General features: G+C 43.2%; 1 protein-coding gene across 1 annotated transcript in view; it reads left to right on the forward strand.

Annotated features, from left to right (window-relative positions):
• The window catches only part of SLC1A7 (solute carrier family 1 member 7), an 86,195-nt gene that overhangs the window by 44,542 nt on the left and 23,157 nt on the right, over nucleotides 1-18,496 (forward strand). The window contains exons 4-5 of the mRNA XM_077824147.1: nucleotides 6,803-6,845; nucleotides 9,110-9,329. Coding sequence (XP_077680273.1) covers nucleotides 6,803-6,845; nucleotides 9,110-9,329 — 263 coding nt within the window. The remainder of the gene's footprint in view (nucleotides 1-6,802; nucleotides 6,846-9,109; nucleotides 9,330-18,496) is intronic.

Below are 18,496 nucleotides of genomic sequence, written 5' to 3' on the forward strand. Positions count from 1 at the left end.
ATTAACTTTACATACAATAATAGTTTAGTTATATATTATAGACTTACAGAAAAAGACCTTCTAAAAACGTTAAAATGTATTACTGGCATGCTAACCTTAAATTAGAGTGAATAAATGAAGACGCGGCACACCACTTCTGAAAGGTTGCCGACCCCTGGATTAAGCTATGATTGAGCTTTTTTTATACCATGACCTACTATCATGAGTCACTGGCATGGAAATTGATGTGATGGAAATACCTGTTACCTCTATCTCATCGCAAACTACCAAATGTAATTCATTTCAGACCCACTTTAGCTCTGTCGCACCCACACAAACCTGGTATTAACTCCTTGTTTAGGACTATAAAGGACTTGATTCCTTATTTATGTTCACTCTTATCCCACTCAGGCTGCGAATGTGTCCTTTGCTCAAACTAGTCTACTAACTGCGCAAGGCCTTGTCACCCCCCGACCCCCGCGGTTGACTCCCACCTAAGGGGAAAGAAAATTATCCAGGATGGATAATCAAAGAGTTTTCTCTTGCAGCGTTTCCTCCTCATTATTCTGTCAGGGGTATATGATTTACCCTTCTCTCCTGAAAAAGAAGCAGGGTAGCTGTCTCCCAAAACCAGCAGGTCCCAGGGGATTGACAGAAGCCAGGCCCATCTGAACAGAGCCCTTGTGCCTACGCAGTGTCTCTCAGCTCTTTGAGAGCAACAGTGCCTGAAGAAGCCATGCAGGCAAGACGTCCCTTACAGCCATAGAGTGGGTAAGTTAATGGTGACTATATGCTGCAGGTAGCAGGTGTGCCTTCTCCGATGCGTTGCAGCCTGAATTTCACAGGGCCTCTTCAGAGAGGGAACAGTGTTGTGAAGACGTCACTGCCAGGCTGTTTCCCATCTCCTGCTAACCAGGATCTCAGCCTCTTTGTTTGTGGAGATGACAAAAGTGCCTAGAGCTGAAGCAGAACAGGCTGGTGGGGTTACAGACCCCAAACTGGAATAAAGCATTCCTTCTCTTGAAATAGGTGCAAACATTGTCTGGTGTAAAGGAACTTGTTACTTGTCATGTCAAGACCCTGATGAAAATGAGCTGTGTCTTTCATGAAGCTATCTCAGTGAGTCAGCATTTAGCTCAGTCTATCATCCCACTCAACTAGTACCTTTATGGATTTTCCTAAATAAGCACTTTTTGTGGGGGACAAAATTGCTTTCTCTCAAAAATGGTTTTCTGTAAGAAAGCGATCATACTGTCATCTTCCCTACCTGAGCCCAGCCTTCCCTGAGAGTAACAGGATGACAAAGTTCCCTCCCCCCACTCCTCACTGGTTCCAGAACAGTGTGCAATAGTTTCACCCTAATGAAGGAAAAAAGGGTTGCATTTCAGGGCAGAGCATTTCCATGGATGTGCATATTGCTCTGATCTGGGAAGAGGCAGACAAAGCACAATTGGATCCATTAGGCTGAGCCCCGATTAGTGATTTTTATATTCTATGAGGGTCTTTTATCACAGGAATGAGGATTTTAATACCTCATGAATTCTGAAAAGCCTGTGGTCCTTTTTGCTGAAGGTGGGAGTGGGATGGAGGGTGATATTATCTAATAGGATTAGACAATAGAGATGGGAGGTTTCAGAGTAGCAGCCGTGTTAGTCTGTATTCGCAAAAAGAAAAGGAGGACTTGTGGCACCTTAGAGACTAACCAATTTATTTGAGCATAAGCTTTTGTGAGCTACATTAGCTCACGAAAGCTTATGCTCAAATAAATTAGCTAGTCTCTAAGGTGCCACAAGTCCTCCTTTTCTTTTCACAGTAAAGATGATCACTGATGTGCAACTATCATCCTCCCATGGGCACTGAAATGACTGATTTATTTTATCATGGTGGGCCCAATTCTGCCCTCACTTTCACTAATATACATCTAGACTAAACCCACTGACACCAGTGGAGTTATTTGGATTTACAGTGATACAACTGAGCACAGGATTTGGCCCAGTGTGAGGAAATTACAGTATAGCCAGGAGTCAGTGGAGTTATTTCAAACGTTCAGCAGTGGAACAGAGAGCAGAATTTGGCCCATTTTGGCTGGGAGCGTAATGTAATAAAATCTCATTCCATGGGCAAGTTAGTGATAGAAAGATAAGGAAGGTGCCATTTGATTTGTAAAAATCTACAGAATTTCATTGGTGTCACCCTCTGTGGGATAGCTGGGGGGACTCACTGCCCGCATCAGCTGCCACCTGCAGGTCCTCTGGTTGGTGCAAATGTTGATAATACAGTGTCATTGGAAATGGGTCAAATTGGGTATCATTCAAAAGCCCTTTCTCCCACAAATACAATGGTACCAAATATGACACACCTAGAAAAATTATGTAAATTATTTCCATCAAGATCATGCTACTGAGTTTATAGATAAGGTTGCTTATAAAAAAAATTTAATCCCACATCACTTTAAGATTCTGGTATTATTATTTTTATGGCCCACCTGTGGTCCATGAAGTCCAAGAGTTATGCTGGGAACTTTAGAAATAATTTAAGCATCTAGCTCTATTTATTTAATAAACACGGCAACATTTATGGTAGGAGACAGGAATGAGTCGCTCAGAGTGATTAATTGTTATTTGGTAAGCACTCACAAGGTGTTTGATTCTGCTTGTAATATTGAAAGACACAGTCCCTGCTTTGAGGAAGCTGCAGTCTGATGCCCCAATCCTACATTAAGATCCACATGGGTTTATTGTTATGCCTGTGCAGAGTTATCACTGAAGTCAATGAGTCTCTCGGGGGTGCAAGACTCCTTGGATCAGACTGCAGTATTGGAGCCATAAAGACAGGCAAAGCGCACATTGAGAGACTGAGAAGTTGGGATATCTTATAAGTTTAAATTTTGTAATATGTTGAGTTAAATAAAAGTGCTGGGGCTCTGAGCTATACTAAACTCTCTGCAGCTGTAAACTTTCCTTAAGAGGGAATTTCGGTTCAGCCAGGAGGGGCGGACAGCATGGCCCCTCAGGAAGCCATGTGGCAAGGGAGCTGTGTAGAAGCCCTTGGCCTCTCCAGGGATGCTCATGCCCTCTGCAGATATCACAGGCAGTTCTTGGGACACTCCCAGAAGATTGAAGCCTCTGGAAGTTCCATGCTGAAAAAATTCAAACCCTACTTCCCCAATTACAAGATTCCAAGGAGACCTAAGAAGCATAAATTTGCAGAGTTTCCTGCCCCCTATTTGAGAAATCTCAATGTACAGTAGTAGAATGTGTCCCTAAAGCAGGAGTTTGTATGGAGTTTCTCCAGAGGTCTGATCCAGCCAACGAACTCCCATTCATCTTCCCTGACCATACATCCTGGTGGTATACTCCTTAGCGTTATTCCTTATTAGTCCATGAGATGTACCTTTTGTGAATTGTACTTTTGATTTTTTTTAATAAAGAAAGCTGAACTTTTGGCTAATAGTGGATTTTCCCAAGCCAAGTAAAGCAGCTTAAAAAAAAAAAGCCAAAGCTCTGGCAAACACATTCATTTCAACTCCCTTGCACTAGATCATTTGGGTGGCTTTAGCAAGGCTGGTCTCAAAGAATGGTCAGAACGGATGACAACATATTATATAATATTGGAAGAATTCCAGACTACAGTATTATGAGGACCAGTTGTAATTCCTGCAGGATAAAGAATTATTAAAAAATAAAATGATTTAATCCTCCATGAATTTAGCTAACACTTAATCTAGCTACTAAACATGATATTTCCTTTCTCCAGCAGTCTCAATTTGATCTTAATGCTATTAATTAGGGCTGCAGTATTGAGGCAGGAGACAGAAAGCACTATTAATTCAATTCATATTACAGTCTGAAAGCTACAGCCTATATCTTTGGTTCATATTCAGAGAAGGATAAAAATCCTCAATGAGAATCTGTCCTTGCAGATTAATTCTCCATCACACAGCACATTATAATTTAATCACAGTGAGACTACTTTGTACTTACACAGCGCCTTTCATCAGACCATCTCAAATTGCAAAACTAACATGAATTAATGTAGAGTGTCCTTAACAATCTTAGGGCAGAATCGTTCACTGGGGGAGGTAGGGAATAATACGGTGGTGGTGAGTTCTTTTAAGTGCTTCCCTCTCCCCACTACTCCCACACCAGCCTTTCCCAGATCCAGTTTCCAGCAGCTGCTCTTCAAGTAATTTCTGATCTCAGCCAGGCCCTTGGAGAGCTGGGATAAGGCACTGTCACAATCTGATGTAAAGGTGACATACAGCTGGGTGTAGTCTGTATATTGCACAGTTTTAGGCTCATACTGGATATTTGACCACAGAGACTCACAAGTATTTATGGGGGTGACTAGAGAACTAAATGCTAAATCTCAGTATTCAGGCTTTTGTGTTATCACTGGGGGTGAAAACTCACAGAAGACAGCAGCACAGCGTTTACAATCACCGTTATTGCTTACAATAGACTACTGTCATAAACAGTGACTGAGTCAATAAGGAATTGACTTAAGTTAAACCAATATAAAGCACTCAAACTGAAATTAAAGTGTCCCTCATCTGTAAAACAGTGGGAGTCTAAAGCCTGGAAGATGTTTTTCCTACACTAATGAGACACAGAATGTTCTGATTGCAACCCTACCAAATAGCAGGCATGCTCTATTGCACAGTGGCCTCAATTCAGGAAAACATCCCTGTTCAGGACAGCAGTTAAAAATGCACATGCATGAGCACTCTCCTGAGTAGGGTGATCAGATGTCCCATTTTTATAGGGACAGTCCTGTTTTTCGGGACTTTTTCTTATATAGGTGCCTATTACCACCCCCCACTCCCCATCCCATTTTGTTCACGGTTGCTATCTGGTCACCCTACTACTGAGTAGGGATGGACAGTGCACATGCACTTAAGTGCTCTCCTGACTTGGGGATTGAGATGGACTTTCAACAGAGAAGTCCTTTGTTTAGTGAGCATTACAGCCACATATTTTCATACAAACTGAACATGAATGCATAAGATTATGCTAGAGTATTGCTCAATTTAGGCTTATAAGTTTCAGGATGAAAAGAAATCCATTTAAAAAATGATCTTGCCACATTTTAAAATTCCTGGGAATTTTTTGTTCCCCGGTGTTAAGTTCTTGATTTAGTGGTCCTTTTGCCCAGAAATAGAATTCTCACTGGAGCCTGGAGAGGGCATTCTTTTCTTCTTTACTTAAAACGAGAAGTCTTTCTAAAACATATTGTCTAGCTCAGAGGATATGGACTCGATGCAGAAATTAGTGAGTAAGATTCTATGACCCACATTACCTGGGAAGTCAGAGCAATGATAATAATGGTCCCTTCGAGAGTTAAAAATCTATGAATCTCACTCTGAGGCCATAAGCATGAGGTCTCTGTTTTGCTCGTGCTCGCTCAGCAGTGGTAGAGGGTGAAACTCCTAATTAGCATTTTTCCAAAAGACACTAATTTTCTGCCCCTGGAAAAGCCCATAAACATTAAAATAGTGACCATTTCTAAGAGATTGTGCAGCTCTGGTCTAGATTCTTTTAATCAGGAATCAGATCCTCTTTCTGAAAAGCAGTCTGTTCTAGGTAAAGGGCACAGACTTCAGAGCCTAGCCCACTTATAATCATAATGGGATTGACAGAAGCATGGCAGAAAGTACTATTATTAACTATTATTAATCATTATTATATGTATTATAGTAGTGCTTAGAAGCCCAGAAGTAGATTGAGGGCTCCACTGTGCTAGGTGGTCTCCTGAAAAGCTTACAATCTAAAAAGACATAACAGGAATGGGAGAAAGGAAATATTATTATTATATTATTAAATATGAGTCAACAGTATAACACAGTTGCAAAAAAAGGTAAATATCATTCTGGGATGTATTAGCAGGAGTGTTGTAAGCAAGACACAAGAAGTAATTCTTTCATTCTACTCCATGTTGATTACGCCTCAACTGAAGTACTGTGTCCTGTTCTGGGTGCCACCTTTCAGAAAAGATGGGGACAAATTGGAGAAAGTCCAGAGAAGAGCAAAAAAACGATTAAAGGTTTAGAAAATGACCTATGAGGAAAGAGTGAAAAAATTGGGTTTCTTTCGTCTGGAGAAGAGAAGGCTGAGGGGACATGATAATTCAAGTACATAAAAGATTGTTACAAGGAGGAGGGAGAAAAAATGTTCTCCTTGACCTCTGAGGATAGGATTAGAAGCAATGGGCTTAAATTGCAGCGAGGACAGTTTAGATTGGACATTAGAAAAACCTTCCTAATTGTCAGGGTGGTTAAGCACTGGAATAAATTGCCTAGGGAGGTTGTGGAATCTCCATAATTGGGGATTTTTAAGAGCAGGTTGGAGAAACACCTGTCAGGAATGGTCTAGATAATACTTAGTCCTGCCATGAGTGCAGGGGACTGGACTAGATGACCTCTCAAGGTCCCTTTCAGTCCTATGATTCTATAATTATTCCCATCTAGGAGATGGGGAACTGAACCAGAAAGAGTCTGAGTGAGTTGCCGCAGGTTATACAAGGAGTCTGTGGCAGAGTCAAGAATTGAATCCAGATCTGCTGAATCCCACACAAGATGTTCAGAATTGTGTCCTTAAACCTCTACTTTAAACTTGGTGGACTTGGTTCTCCACTGTTATGCCTTCTGTAGCTATTTACACCCATGCAGAGTGAGCAGGAAATGCTATGAGATCGGAGTCTTTTCTATCCTCTGGGCACCGACTTTGCACAGGTGACTACACAAGGGGGAAGGTAGTGGACACAGAGGACCAACAAGGGTACAAATAGCCCTTTAACAATGATTCTTTTATCTATTTCTTTCCAGGAACATGTTTCCAGCCAACCTTGTTGAGGCCACATTCAAACAGGTGAGTGTCTGCATTGATGCTACAGAGAAGCCATCTTCAGATAATACATGCAGTGAAAATTTTTAAGCAAAAATTGAGATTTGTCAGAAGTATTCTGGTACTGTATATTGGTTCATATATACTCAGTACCTTCAGTGGCATCTGATGAGAATCCCTTTCAAGTCAATGAGAGTTTTTCCACTGACTTCAGTGGCTTTGTGTTAGGCCCATAATGAGTAAACACTTTGCAATACAGGAGTGAAATCAGAATCATTCAGCTATTTTAATAATCACTTGTTTTTAGGTTAGAGGAGAAAGTAGCTGGAAGGGTTACCTATTTTGCCAATGAATGGGAATTGGAGTGGGAGTCAGGCATGGGTTTGTTTTGTTGCCAGTTATTTGGCAACAGATTCCTTCATGTTTTTAATTTTTTTTAAATGCTTCCATACAGTATTTTGATGGGCACAATACAAATCATACAGCGCTTGATCTGTATCTTCAATAGCTGTTGCAAGAACTCTGCACTTCTGAGGTTCATGCCTTAAATAACTAATATCCAACAAGCACTGCATATGATCTATGGACGGGTCTAGACTAAAATATTGATGTATGTAAATCACAATAATGGAGCCTGGAGCAGTCAAAAGTGGCTATGGCACCTAGTGACTAGGTACATACTAATGTGTTGCTATCATATGTTCTGCACCAGGTGGTAATGCAGTGTTGCCATGGTACTAAAAGGCTGGTATGCTGATGGTGTCATGTGTTTGCTTGTGAGTAGACTTGTAACAAAAATGTAAGAAGGACACAATCCTGTTGATGTTAGGGTTGATATGGGTAAAATTCTCAAAAGTGTCTACATCACTTAGTAGGCTCCTATGTGACTTAAACGGTAATATTTTTTAAAATACCTATGTTCGTGAGATGTGTCTTTGGTTCAGAAAGTAGTGTCATATCATCCTATAAATCAGAGCTGCTCGTGCTGTTTTGATATTTAGTCATTTTGGTGAGGAAAAGTTTGAAATAGTTTGTATTAGCCCTTTCCACCCATTTTGCTTGATTTCACCTCACTTTCCTAGTTCTCTGGAACATGGATTTTTGATTATCCTTAGTCCCCTGTGAAAATGATTTGAGATCTGCCCAATAAACTGGATGTAAGAATATGGAAGGCGAGGGAGAGAGTGTGAGAGTACACAGGATAATTCCTTATTTGTTCCTTAATTAGAGACATTGGCCCAGACCCCAAGTTCTGGCTGAGGAGTGCTCACTGCACCTCAGGAAGTGGGGTGCACAGGCACCTTTAAGCCACCTTTGCACCTCCCACAGCCTAGGGACAACAAGGTCCTCATCAGGAATCATCAGGGCACAGGGATCCCCCATCTATGCCCCCTTTTCTTGAACACACCAGGGACCAGGAAGGGAAGTGGTGTAGGTGCCCCGATGGCAGCTCTGTGCTACCAGACAACAGACATTTGCTAAGATACTAATTTGACGTTGGCTCTTAAGCCACAAATGTATCAATCAGAAGGCCTGTGCCATTCTCTAAGAGCTCTCTGAGAGGGCTGCAAACATGACATCTGAAACTGAACAATGTTGTTGGTGATCCTGGCCCTCATTGAATGGCATTAGGGAAGGGCAGAGAACTTTACATAAGTAAACCATGTGGCAATAGAATCACTTTCCCCACCACTGAAATGCAGTCATCCGGCAGGTGGAAGGTATTTAAGAACACACAGCAAGATTACACAAAAGGAAGTGAAGAAGGATGCTGTATCCAGTTAAAGCAATGTGGGAATTTATTTAGGCAGAACCTAATTACCCAAACTGGAGTTTGAGCAGGACACTTTATCTAAAAGCTTTGAGCAGGTTAAGTAAGAGGAATGCTTGGGTGTAATCCCTTTCAAATGGGATATATTGCATGGAATCCTTACCTTTGGTGGGACAAAGGAAAAGTCACTGATTAGCATTTGAGGGAGTTATTCCTAGTTACACATGAGAAGAGCGAATATAGAGAAATGCCCTAGCAGGGTTCGATATGTCTGCTGCCTGAAGTTCTGCTTGGGGGAGTTCCTGATTTTGTCAGATTTTACAAAAAAAGGATCAGAGTTGTTTTTCCAGTAGCTTGGGAGGAGGGGAAGCTGTTTCTCTTTCTTCCACACATGCCCCTTCCTTCTTTAATAGCCATTCTCCTTTCACAAGGCACTTTGGAGCCCATTAAAGCAATCTGGGGACTCATTAACCCTTTAGTCCCTCATGACCCACTATAATATTCTGTGTTCTTTCAGTATCGCACCAAGAGCATTCCTATCGTCAAATCCAACAAGGCAGCTTCTGAAAGCACCACTCGTCGGATCATAATATATGGGGTCCAGGATGAGAATGGATCCAATGTCCAGAATTTTGCCCTGGATATCACTCCCCCTCCAGAAGTGATTTACAAATCTGAGCCAGGCACCAGCGATGGCATGAACGTGCTGGGGATTGTGATATTCTCTGCCACCATGGGTATGTTTTAAACATGTTGGAGCAGGTCATGTTTGAATTGATCTGTGTATTGTTGTTTTGGGGTTAGGTTTTTATTTCAGGGAATTGGGGGTGGGAGGAGAATTCTTGTTTAGTATTCCTGATGTAATTATTTCCCACCTACCCTTCTCTAAACTTCAAGTCAGAAAACACATGTCCTAGTAATGTACTCCAATCCTTTGGGGATGAACCTTGTTCATAATCCTTGATGACATTTCCTTTTCATGCTCCTGATTGTTTCTATGCATGCTGCTTTTCCCCCTTTTCCTTTTAATTTCACTAAGCCTTTGTGTGTTTATTGTGTATTTGCATTTGTAAGCTACTGAACTTTACTTAGGGGCCTTTTGCATATAGAGGGCAGTGAGGAACAACAGAAATGTCTGCTGTATAGTTTTCACTTCTAACATGTGTACTTTGGGCTAAGTAGCCCTATGGTTAGAGCAGGGGCGGGCAAACTTTTTGGCCCAAGGGCCATATCTAGGTACGGAAATTGTATGGCGGGCCATGAATGCTCACGAAATTGGGGGTTGGGGTGCATGCTCTAGGGTCAGGCAGGGGATGAGGAGCTGAGGGTGTAGGAGGGTGCTCTGGGCTGGGATTGAGGGGTTCAGGGGGCGAGAGGGGGATCAGGGCTGGGGCAGGGGGTTGAGGCGTGGGAGAGGGGCAGGGGGGCAGGCTCCAGGCAGTGCTTACCTCAAGCAGCTCCCAGAAACAGCGGCATGTTCCCCGCTCTGGCTCCTACACAGAGGTGCGTCCAGGTGGCTCTGCATGCTGCCCTGTCCACAGGCATCACCCCTGCAGCTCCCATTGGCTGCGGCATGAGTCACTCCCTCCTGAGCAGGAAAGACAGACAGACAAGGCATTTAGTGCTTGGACTAAGAACAGAGGGAGGATAACAAAGGGACTCCTTCTGTTGCCTTTGAGGGCCACCACCTACCAGAATGAATTGACATTTGTCCCAGTGCTGCATACTGTGGCTGTTCAGAACTTCATGGATAGAACTCAGACCCCACCTATTTTAAAAGCACATGCATCTACCACTTGAGAGAAAGGAAGATTAGCATTTCAGGGGCTGACACACAGCTGAGCAGTTCTGATTCTGTCCCGTAGGGGGCAGTGGTACTTCTAATCCACTATCCTGTCTCTAACCACGGCTGGATCCAGAAGCTTCAGAGGAAGGTGAAGAAACCTTGCAATGGGCAGGAACAGGATAATTGTGCACAGGGAAAATTTCTTCTTAACTTCCTTTAGTTAGAGGTTGCCTTATGCCTTGAAACATGAGGGTTTATATCCCTTCCCAGATATTGGTTTTATCATTAGTAATATAAATCTGGATGTATTTGTTATCAATATAAATACCCAGTTTTTTAAATCCTCTTAAATGCTTGCCTCAGTAATATATTGAGGCATTGAGTTCCACAGGATAATTATGCATTGTGTGAAAAAAATATTTCCTTTTATTAGTTTTAAATTTGCAGTTTTTTGCTTTCATTGAATGTCCCCACTACAGTTTTATTTGTACCATAGTTCAATGTTAGTAATTATGTATTATCTAGGAGGCTTATTGTAATGGACTTTGAGAGCTCTTATCCATTTAGAATGTTCAGTTTTACGGGCCTGAAGAACTCAATAGAACTCTTTATAGGTTTCAGAGTAGCAGCTGTGTTAGTCTGTATTCGCAAAAAGAAAAGGAGTACTAGTGGCACCTTAGAGACTAACCAATTTATTTGAGCATAAGCTTTCGTGAGCAACAGCTCACTTCATTGGATGCATTCAGTGGAAAATACAGTGAAGAGATTTATATACACACAGAACATGAAAAAATGGGTGTTTATCATGCACACTGTAAGGAGAGTGATCACTTAAGATGAGCTATTACCAGCCGGAGAGTGGGGTGGGGGGGAACCCTTTGTAGTGATAAACAAGGGGAATAAACAAGGGGAAATAGTTTTATTTGTGTAATGACTCAACCACTCCCAGTCTCTATTCAAGCCTAAGTTAATTGTATCCAATTTGCAAATTAATTCCAATTCAGCAGTCTCTCGTTGGAGTCTGTTTCTGAAGTCTTTTTGTTGAAGAATAGCCACTTTTAGGTCAGAAATCGAGTGACCAGAGAGACTGAAGTGTTCTCCGACTGGTTTATGAATGTTATAATTCTTGACATCTGATTTGTGTCCATTTATTCTTTTACATAGAGACTATCCAGTTTGACCAATGTACATGGCTGAGGGGCATTGCTGGCACATGATGGCATATATCACATTGGTAGATGTGCAGGTGAACGAGCCTCTGATAGTGTGGCTGATGTGATTAGGCCCTATGATGGTGTCCCCTGAATAGATATGTGGACACAGTTGGCAACGGGCATTGTTGCAAGGATAGGTTCCTGGGTTAGTGGTTCTGTTGTGTGGTGTGTGGTTGCTGGTGAGTATTTGCTTCAGGCTGGGGGGCTGTCTATAGGCAAGGACTGGCCTGTCTCCCAAGATCTGTGAGAGTGATGGGTTGTCCTTCAGCATAGGTTGTAGATCCTTGATGATGCGTTGGAGAGGTTTTAGTTGGGGGCTGAAGGTGATGGCTAGTAGCGTTCTGTTATTTTCTTTGTTGGGCCTGTCCTGTAGTAGGTGACTTCTGGGTATTCTTCTGGCTCTGTCAATCTGTTTCTTCACTTCAGCAGGTGGGTATTGTAGTTGTAAGAATGCTTGATACAGATCTTGTAGGCTGCAGTAGTTTTATTTCTTTATTTATTGAAATGTTTTCTAACTGGGCTACAATTTGAAGGATACAGATCTTGTAGGCTGCAGTACATTTATTTCTTTATTTATTGAAATGTTTTCTAACTGGGCTACAGAGGGAAGGGAATTTTACCCCTCCTTCAGATGTGCCCATGGTCCTTCTGATAATGGTAAAGTGATGATTTTCACATAGAGATGCTGATAAAAAGAATCCCTTTATCTGTGTTTATGATGTTGTGCTTGGAAGGGAATGTGTGCAGCAGATGTGGTTCCAAAAGCACCTTTGATTTTTCTTATTTTATGCATGGTTTGCATTAGTAAAAGGGGGCAAAATTCCAGCCTGTCAGTATCACATTTTTCTCTCCCTTTTGTTTCCGCAAGATGTGGAGTCCCACTTGCATCCTTGTTAGAAACCTGAGATCCCCTAATTTTCAATGATTTAACACTCAACCCTCAAAGCACCATGTCACAGCCACTGACCGTCCAGCTGAGCCAAGGATTACTAGACAGGAGTCTCTTCACTACTAAAACAACAAGGAATTTGGTGGCACCTTAAAGACTAACAGATTTATTTGGGCATAAGCTTTCGTGGGTAAAAAACCATTTCTTCAAATGCATGGAGTGAAAATTACAGATGCAGGCATTATATAATGACACATGAAGAGAAGTTCTGCAAAATTCATTTGCAAATTTAACACCATTAATTTGGGCTTGAATAGGGACGGAGAGTGGCTGGCTCATTACAAAAGCAGCTTTGCCTCTCCTGGAATTGACACCTCCTCATCTATTGTTGGGAGTGGACTACATCCACCCTGATCGAATTGGCCCTGTCAGCACTGGTTCTCCACTTGTGAGGTAACTCCCTTCTCTTCATGAGTCATTATATAATGCCTGCATCTGTAATTTTCACTCCATGCATCTGAAGAAGTGGTTTTTTAACCACGAAAGCTTATGCCCAAATAAATATGTTAGTCTTTATTGTGCCACCGGACTCCTTGTTGTTTTTGTGAATACAGACTAACACGGCTACCCCCTGATTCTTCACTACTAGTATTCATTAGATTAAAGGGGATGCATATGCTATTGAGTCATGCAAACCATTTCTCTACTCCCCAGAGCTGAGCATGCTATCTCAGCAGTGCTTCCAGCAGCTGAGCCCTTGTCTCTGAGTCGGGGTGTACAGAACAGCCATTAGACCGCTGGGCTAACCTATAACCATGTTAGCTGTCGTCAGTTTTTAGATATACACACTTACACCTTGCCATAGGCCAGTTGATCAATTGTACCAAGGTAGAGGATGGTTGGTTGTTATGTTAAATTCTCCTGGCATCGTTACAGCACCAGAGGAAACTCAGCCGTGTATAGCCATTCATTACATGGTTGTAATTTTATACTTAAGAATCTGGTGACGAGCACATATTGTGACACTCCTGAAGCCGGGGAAGAATGCAATGGAGCCAAAGAACTTCAGGCCTATATCACAACTATGTTATTTCTACAAACTGTACGAGCGTCTCTCATCCTAAACCACCTATCACCATTCAAGAAAAACATGAGCAAGCTGGATTCCACCAGGCAATTAATGCACTGGTCAAGTGCTGAATATCATTCAGTACATCAAAGATGGCTTTGAAAAGGGTATGGTAACAGGCACTGTGTTTGTCGACCTATCAGCAGCATATGGCACAGTGAATCACTGAAGGCTCCTCACTAAAGTATACGACATGATGAAAGATCACTGCTTCATACCACTGATACAACCTCTACCGGAGCACTGATGTTTTACATTGAACTGTGTGGGAAGGAGAACCAATGGCAGCAACAGAAAAATGGCCTACCAAAAGGGTGTGTACTCTCACCAGTACATTTCAACATCTACATCCATGATCAACCAATCCATCTCAGCACACGTTTTATCTAGTCTATCGATCCATGCATCACTGCCCATGCCAAGGATCTTGCCCAAATTGAAACTACGCTAACTTTGGCACCGTCTGGGCTCTCAGTCTATTACCCCAAGAACCAACTATATGCTAACCCAGCCAAAATGCAAGCAAGTCTCTTCCAACTTTGGAATCATGAGGCCGATAAACAATGTAACATCATCTGGAATGGGATATCACTTGTTCACTGCTGGAATCCTGTCTACCTTGGGGTGACACTAGACTTCACTCTCTCCTTCAAGGTACACAGGGAGAAGAAAAGAGGCAAAGTTAGCACCCAGGACAACATACTCAGGAAGCTTGCAAATTCAAAAGGGCGAACCAGCCCAGCAACAGGGTATGTCTACACTACGAAATTAGGTTGAATTTATAGCAGTCGTTTTTTAGAAATCGGTTTTATATATTCGAGTGTGTGTGTCCTCACAGAAAATGCTCTAAGTGCATTAACTCGGCGGAGTGCTTCCACAGTTCCGAGGCAAGCGTCGACTTCCGGAGCGTTGCACTGTGGGTAGCTATCCCACAGTTCCCGCAGTCTCCGCTGCCCATTGGAATTCTGGGTTGAGATCCCAATGCCTGATGGGGCTAAAACATTGTCGCGGGTGGTTCTGGGTACATGTCGTCAGGCCCCTGTTCCCTCCCTCCCTCCGTGAAAGCAGCAGCAGACAATCGTTTTGCACCTTTTTTCTTGAGTTACCTGTGCAGACGCCATACCACAGCAAGCATGGAGCCCGCTCAGGTAACTGTCACCGTATGTCTCCTGGGTGTTGGCAGACGCGGTACTGCATTGCTACACAGCAGCAGCAACCCCTTGCCTTGTGGCAGCAGACGGTACAATAGGACTGGTAGCCGTCATCGTCATGTCCGAGATGCTCCTGGCCACGTCAGCCAGGAGCACCTGGGCAGACATGGGTGCAGGGACTACATCAAAAGTGACTTGACCAGGTCATTCTCTTTAGTCCTGCAGTCAGTCCTATTGAACTATCTTATGTGAGCAGGCAGGTGATACGGATTGCTAGCAGTCCTATTGTACCATCTTCTGCCAGGCAGGCAAGATATGAGGATGGCTAGCAGGCCTATTGTACCATCTTCTGCTGAGCAGCCATGAGATGTGGATGGCTTGCAGTCCTTCTGCACCATCTGCTGCCAGCCAAAGATGTAAAAGATAGATGGAGTGGATCAAAACAAGAAATAGACCAGATTTGTTTTGTACTCATTTGCTTCCCCCCCACCGTCTAGGGGACTCATTCCTCTAGGTCACACTGTAGAGAAGGTGCAGCGAGGTAAATCTAGCCATGTATCAATCAGAGGCCAGACCAACCTGCTTGTTCCAATAAGAACAATTACTTAGGTGCACCATTTCTTATTGAAACCCTCCGTGAAGTCCTGCCTGAAATACTCCTTGATGTAAAGCCACCCCCTTTGTTGATTTCAATTCCCTGTAAGCCAATCCTATAAGCCATGTCGTCAGTCGCCCCTCCCTCCGTCAGAGCAACGGCAGACAATCGTTCTGCGCCTTTTTTCTGTGCGGATGCCATACCAAGGCAAGCATGGAGGCCGCTCAGCTCACTTTGGCAATTAGGAGCACATTAAACACCACACGCATTATCCAGCAGTATATGCCACACCAGAACCTGGCAGAGCGATACCGGGCGAGGAGGCAACGTCAGCGTGGTCACGTGAGTGATCAGGACATGGACACAGATTTCTCTGAAAGCATGGGCCCTGCCAATGCATGCATCATGGTGCTAATGGGGCAGGTTCATGCGGTGGAACGCCAATTCTGGGCTCGGGAAACAAGCACAGACTGGTGGGACCGCATAGTGTTGCGGGTCTGGGACGATTCCCAGTGGCTGCGAAACTTTTGCATGCGTAAGGGCACTTTCATGGAACTTTGTGACTTGCTTTCCCCTGCCCTGAAGCGCATGAATACCAAGATGAGAGCAGCCCTCACAGTTGAGAAGTGAGTGGCGATAGCCCTGTGGAAGCTTGCAACGCCAGACAGCTACCGGTCAGTCGGGAATCAATTTGGAGTGGGCAAATCTACTGTGGGAGCTGCTGTGATGCAAGTAGCCCACGCAATCAAAGATCTGCTGATATCAAGGGTAGTGACCCTGGGAAATGTGCAGGTCATAGTGGATGGCTTTGCTGCAATGGGATTCCCTAACTGTGGTGGGGCCATAGTCGGAACCCATATCCCTATCTTGGCACCGGAGCACCAAGCCGGCGAGTACATAAACCGCAAGGGGTACTTTTCAATAGTGCTGCAAGCTCTGGTGGATCACAAGGGACGTTTCACCAACATCAATATGGGATGGCCGGGAAAGGTACATGACGCTCGCATCTTCAGGAACTCTGGTCTGTTTCAAAAGCTGCAGGAAGGGACTTTATTCCCAGACCAGAAAATAACTGTTGGGGATGTTGAAATGCCTATAGTTATCTTTGGGGACCCAGCCTACCCCTTACTGCCATGGCTCATGAAGCTGTACACAGGTGCTTCCTAGATGCAACAGAACTGCTTAAAAATTCACCAAGGGCTATATGGCTGGAAAGGTAGTGCACAAAATTCAAAATACTCAGCAAGGACATTAAAATGCATGTCAATATTGCTGAACACATTCACAGAAGTGCAGAGAAGGACTGGTTGACCTGACAAGTTTAAATTCCCTCTGAACAAGAGCTGGCAGGTCAACAGTCAATATGCAGCAGTAGGGTTATTCCAATGACCCAGACATGCGACTTCAGTGAAACACAAACCATGGAACATCTGTTGATCTGCCAGCTCCTGGAAGAACCATGCACTATAAAAGATCATGCCAGGGCTTCAGACTGGGCCAAATCACATGCCCATCACTTGAAAAACCTATGACTGTGATGGAGGGACAGGAGAAGAATTATATATATGCATTAAAGATTCGTTTTTAGATCGTGTCAGATTGGTGGCTGAGGAAACGCAAGATTCTGCTACTTAAGACCACCTATGTGTTTTGCTTCTAGGAGCCGGACAAATTGCCCATAGAGCAACTCACTTAACAGGGTATTTCTTGACCTTTGGCAGGAGCTCTACATCACCTTCCTCCCATCCTAGGGAAAAATGAAGTGGCAGGGATCAAATGGAGGGTGTGTGGATGGGCCTTGGAGGAAAAGAAAAGCATCACTCCAAATGTGCTATGTATGAAAATATCACAATATACATCAAAATAATTCATTTGGCACTGGATGCTTCATAGCAGTTCTGCTATGAACTTCATAGTTCTGCTCAGTCATTGGGCCTGATTCTCATTTACACCAAGGTCCCTTTACACCATTCTAGCAAAGTAAAGGGGCTTTAACGTGGGCATAACGTATGGCCCCCTTACACTGCCAGAGTGGCATAAAGAGGCTTTAGCATAACTGAGAATCAGGCCCATCCTCTCTTAGTAACAGAAACCTGCTTTTTCTTTTTCTGGAAGCAGGAGGTGAGTGGCTTAGCAATCTTAGCTTAGGAAGAAAGCCACATGCAGGACTCTTCTCAATTTCAAGGTTGTGTCTGGTCCTGGCCAACTCTGCCCCAAAATGGGCAGTGGTGGCCAGAGAAGGGGTGTGAAAAAAGCACTTTAAAATGCACTGATTCAGGGCCTCAACTAGGCAGCCTTCTAGGGCACCTAGCTGGGTAAATGTAGCCCTGTTGGGGTGTGTGTGATGGATAAGAGGTGAGAGTCTAGCGCAAACTTTGAAGAATTGGAAAGCATATTTTAAATCACCGAGAGTAAAAAACTTTGCTTGGAAATGACCACTTGGCCTTCTTACATAATGGCTGCAGAAAGGGGCTTGTGCAAATGACAGTAGGGTAAACTGGTGAGGTTTTATTGTTGATGAAGATTTCTTGAAACCATCCCTTAGTGTATTTATTGTACTTACTTTTCCATGTGTAGTATATAGAGGAGTATAAACAAGTCATTGTATGAAATATTAGTTTGTACTGACTTCGCTGATGCTTTTTATGTAGCCTGTTGTAAAACTAGGCAAATATCTAGATGAGTTTATGTACCCCCTGGAAGACCTCTGTGTTCTCCCAGGCGTACACATACCCCTGGTTGAGAACTACTGCTTTAAGAGACCAGTGAGTCATATACGCATCATTCAGCAGCCTCCAGTCTTGCCTGCTACCTCTCCTGTTGCCAGCACTTGCCATACTCAGACATGAAAAAGTCTTCTTGTAAGCAAACCACAGTTATTCCTGTAAAATAAGAGGTGATCCATTTCCCCTCTTCAGCATTCTACTAAGTTTGAAAGCTAAGACTCCTGGAAAGCTGCCATGGCTTAATAAAGCCAGTCTAGCTTAAAAAACTGAACTTTGTAATTAACATTCTGTTAGCATAAATGAGCAACATTGTTAATAAAATTTAATGTGGTTTGTGACCAAAAATTTACAGCTAGATGAATATTAACAGACATATAAACCCACATCCTGCATGTATTGTTATTGTGAAATTGT

This window comes from Eretmochelys imbricata, chromosome 8, assembly GCF_965152235.1.
Source record: "Eretmochelys imbricata isolate rEreImb1 chromosome 8, rEreImb1.hap1, whole genome shotgun sequence".
NCBI lineage: Eukaryota > Metazoa > Chordata > Testudines > Cheloniidae > Eretmochelys > Eretmochelys imbricata.